This window comes from Myotis brandtii, unplaced genomic scaffold, assembly GCF_000412655.1.
Source record: "Myotis brandtii unplaced genomic scaffold, ASM41265v1 scaffold194, whole genome shotgun sequence".
Classification (NCBI taxonomy): domain Eukaryota; kingdom Metazoa; phylum Chordata; class Mammalia; order Chiroptera; family Vespertilionidae; genus Myotis; species Myotis brandtii.
Genome location: NW_005357232.1, coordinates 521,186 through 525,602, shown reverse-complemented (window position 1 = coordinate 525,602; position 4,417 = coordinate 521,186). Strand labels below are relative to the sequence as shown.

The 4,417-nt window shown below is 36.0% G+C and overlaps 1 protein-coding gene across 2 annotated transcripts in view; it reads right to left on the bottom strand.

Moving 5' to 3' along the window:
* Nucleotides 1-236: 236 nt before the first annotated feature.
* Nucleotides 237-4,417, bottom strand: part of SRP54 (signal recognition particle 54kDa) — a 48,787-nt gene continuing 44,606 nt past the window's right edge. For both annotated transcript variants that reach the window (XM_005864964.2, XM_014538595.1), the window contains exons 15-16: nt 1,570-1,665; nt 237-750 (exon numbers count right to left, since the gene is read on the bottom strand). In XM_005864964.2, the coding sequence (XP_005865026.1) occupies nt 659-750; nt 1,570-1,665 (188 nt within the window). In that variant the 3' untranslated portion in view covers nt 237-658. The remainder of the gene's footprint in view (nt 751-1,569; nt 1,666-4,417) is intronic.

The window sequence follows — 4,417 nt, the reverse complement described above, 5'->3', positions numbered from 1 at the left end:
AACCACATTCACAATTTAAATTTAAATGGCAGCAGTAAGATTTTCTATGACAAAATTATCTTAATTTTTCTAAGTTAAACAAAAATTTCTAGTACTAATGGTTATGACACTCTACCATATTTCCCATTAAAGATATACTTCCAAGAATAGCTTTAAATGACATAGAGATATTGATTTTTCTGTCTGTCTAATGTGATGCACTGATAATTTTAAAGCATAAAGGAAGTTAACAAACCCTTATAACAACTTTGAAGTTTATTTTATAGCACTTTTATTGAGAAATTATGTAACTACTGACCAGGACTGTTTACAAATGTAATGCTTGGCCTTTGAAACAATTAAAAACTCAAGTACTAAAATTTTACATCATGATTTGTTTAACTTAAGTGTTATGATGGTAAAAACTGACAGAAGAAAATCTAAAGCAAAATATGATTTCCACAAAAATCACATATTCCTCCCTAATATCAAAGGGAAGGAGGAAAGAAGGAAGGAAGGAAGAAGAAAAGGAGGGGGGAGGGGGAAAAATGAGAAGAGAAAAGAAAAAGGGCAAGACAGGCAAGAAAAATACTTTTTTCCCCATTTGCAAAAAGAGGAAACTCTGAGGTTTCAGCAAATAATGTAATCAGCTGAGTCAGTTTATATTAAGGCATCTTCTTTACATATTGTTGAATCCCATCATGCCTTTCATATTGCCAGCAGCACCCTGTTGAAATTGCCTCATCATTGACTGAAGTCCTGCCATACCACCTAGAGAGAAAGTAAAATCAGATCATTATTAAGTAGAACTTGAAACATTTGTTACTTTTGCCTAATAAGTACTTTAATTCCCCCAAAATATACTTGGTTCTGATTGCAATTTGGTCATGAGCCTTAAAGAACATATCAATTCAAACTTTGTATATTCACCAGTATCCTTATCTAGAAAAGAGAATGAAGAATCTATCTCATCAAATGGTGAGAAATAAATAGTACCTGAAAAACCTTAGAAATGAGTGTCTGTTATACAGTAAGAAGTCAAAAAATCTAAATAAAAAATTTTAATTTCTGGGAAGTCCAAAGGAGTCTTACTATAAACTGTAATCAATTTGGGAGGGCAGAAAGTTATGTCATAGGACTTACAGAAAGAATTAACCTTTTATTGCCTGGCCAGTGTGGCTCAGAGGTTGTGCGCTGACCTATGAACCAGGAGGTCATGGTTCAATTCCCGGTCAGGGCACATATGAGTTGTGGGCTCGATCCCCAGTGGGGGGCGCGCAGGAGGCAGCCAATCAATAATTCTCTCTCATTATTGATGTTTCTATCCCTCTCTCCCTCTCCCTTCTTCTCTCTGAAATCTATAAAAACATAAAAAAAAGATGATTAAGTAGCTTGCTCAAATATCACAGATGGCAGCAGAGAAGTGAATAAAACTTCAGCTTACATAGGCACTATTACAACTATTCAACTTAGAATTCAGATGGTCATTTTCCTAAAATCACATATCTGTTGAACAGATTTTCACAATATCACCAACAGAAGGCTTATTAAAACTCAATCCTTAACAACTGACAATAACTTTGTATTTACCCATGTGATGAAGAACTCTTGGATCCATCATTTTGGCCATTTGTTGATTCAATTTTGCCATCTGTGACTGGCTTACATTCTTAGACATGTCACCACCTGAAAATAAAAAAGGTTTTGAGTCAATATAGAATGTAATACAATCAGGATATCATAGAGAGTTTAATAAATTGAGTAAATAAAAAGAAAAAAAATCACCTATAATCTTATCACTCTAACACAATCATCTCTCTCTCTCTCTCTCTCTCTCTCTGTCTCTCTCTCTCTCTCTCTCTATATATATATATATATATTCCCTTCTAATCTTTATCTCAATTACATATATACCTTTGAGAAAGTATAAGTGAAATTCTATATTAAATATTTAAGAAACTTTCTTCAGGGCTAAGATTTTTCTTAATACTTTTAGTTATACCTGTGAGCCACTATAAGCAAAAAACTATCCAGTGGCTATTAATATAAGCTATTTTTAGAGTGATATGGGAGAATGCTGAACAAAAAACTGTGTTTTTAGATAGGGATTAATCGGGAAAGAGTCTGGATGCTGATAAATGAATATGAAAGACTGAGTCTGAGAGAACCTGAAATTTTTTATATATCTAAGAAACTATTAAAAATAACAAGAAGCTTCAGAGAATAGTAAGACAAATAATTCAACTCCATTTATCAATGAATTGCCACACACACAGTCAAAACTCCACAGGAAAAGAAGCAGCCAATGAAAGAGAAGCACTCTGAGGCAGGATAAGAGGTTTCCTTTAGAGCAAGCATGTCAAACTCATGGCCGACAATGAATATTTTTGTGGCCCAGCCAATATAATGGTAAGAAACGTTTTAATAAAAATTTCGTAACTTAATTTTTACAATATCCTGTTATACATAATTATTAATAACGAACTACAATGCTTGCTAATAACTGATTACTATAATCGTGTTGTATTCATTTCCCTTACCCGCCTTACTCGCAGGCGCACCATTTCTCTCCACTAATACTAGCAGCGAATATTTTAGCAGCCAATTGGTATGCGCAACAGGAAATATTTCGCTTTCGGAGAATAAGAAAAATAGATTTATTTACGTTACACATTAATTTGTGCAGTTATTCAGTGTCTGGTAGGTTAACATTCAAGAAAAAATATTAATTTTTATTAAAATGTTCTATTATATTATGTTAATGATTACTCATTTATTTCAGCCCTTTGTATTTAGCATGTCTCTATTGAAATAAACCTATGTTTATGAAAATTGAAGCTTTTGTTTTTTTGCGGCCCACATAAACTTAAACCTTGTTTATTTGGCCCGTGTTAGCCTTTGAGTTTGACATGCTTGCTTTAGAGAATAGCTGCTGTGTTTAAGAGACAGAAAGCAAAAGGGATCAATGCAACAGCAATGAATAAATAAAACTGCTTCAGCAAATTTACTTCATAGGAGCATTTAGGAAAATGAAAACCAAAGCTGCCCCTGATTCTCTCATCAAAGCTGGCTAATCTGAGTAAATTATATGAACTAAGATTTATGAATAAAAGAGATGTTTTTATAAAACATAATAAAATCTGTGAAAAATAATTAAATCTATGCAAGATGTAAATTCTACGTTCATTTTGTGATTTGTCAGAAGAGTCTGTTCTTCAGGGTTTAAAACTTATGGTGTGACAAGGATGTGCCCCATATCCAATGCCCATTTCATCTTGGCTTTGCCTTTACTGAGTAATCAATGCTTAGATAAGATCTGGTTGATGGATCTGCAGTAGTTCTATCAACAACAGTCAGGGTTTAGGAAAGATGTTAAACTGACACGTGTTTATTAATCACTATCTGAAATAGCATGTGATGTTAGGAATTATAACCAATTTTAAACATGTTTGTCTAACTTTTTTCCCTTTGTACAAAAGAGAATCTAGGGCTCTAGTCAGTTTGGCTCCATGGACAGTGTCAGCCTACAGACTGAAGGGTCCTGGGTTCTATTCCAGTCAAGGGTACATGCCTGGGGTTGTGATCCCCAATAGGGGGTGTGCAGGAGGCAGCCAATCAATGATTCTCTCTCATCACTAATGTTTTTATCTCTTTCTCCCTCTCCCTTCCTCTATGAAATCAATAAAAAAATATTTTTTTAAAAAAGAGAATCTAGGATATAGCAAGCAAAGAAAATAAGAAAAGTGTCAAAGAAAAAGGTGATAAGAACTTCTATAAATACTCATTTTTTAAGAAAGCTATTCAATGGTCCGATTCATCTTTGGAGTGTGCCTAATTAATATTTTTTGAGCCCTAGCTGGTTTTGCTCAGTGGACAGAGCGTCGGCCTGCAGACTGAAGGGTCCCAGGTTCGATTCTGATTAAGGGCACATGCCCAGGTAGTGGGCTTGATCCCCAGTAGGGGGTGTGCAGGAGGCAGACAATCAATGATTCTCTCTCATCATTGATGTTTCTGTCTCTCTTTCCCTCTTCCTTCCTCTCTGTCTTTCTCTCTCTCTCTCCCACTCTCTCTAAAAATTACTGGAAAAATATCCTTGGGTGAGGATTAATACACACACACACACACACACACACACACATATCCCTTGCTGATTTTTCTCAGTGGTTAGAGTGGTGGCCTGCACTGAAGGGTCATGGGTTGGATTCCAGTCAAGGGCACATGCCTCAATTGCAGGCTTGATCTCCGGCATGGTCAGGGAACCCTGTGGGAGGCAACCAATCGATGTTTCTCTCTTTCTCTCTCCCCTTCCCTTCCACTCTCTCGAAAAATCAATGGAGCCCTAGCCGGTTTGGTCACTGGATAAAGCGTCGGCCTGGGGACTGAAGGGTCCCAGGTTCGATTCCGGTCAAGGGCATGTACCTTGGTTGCAGGCACATCC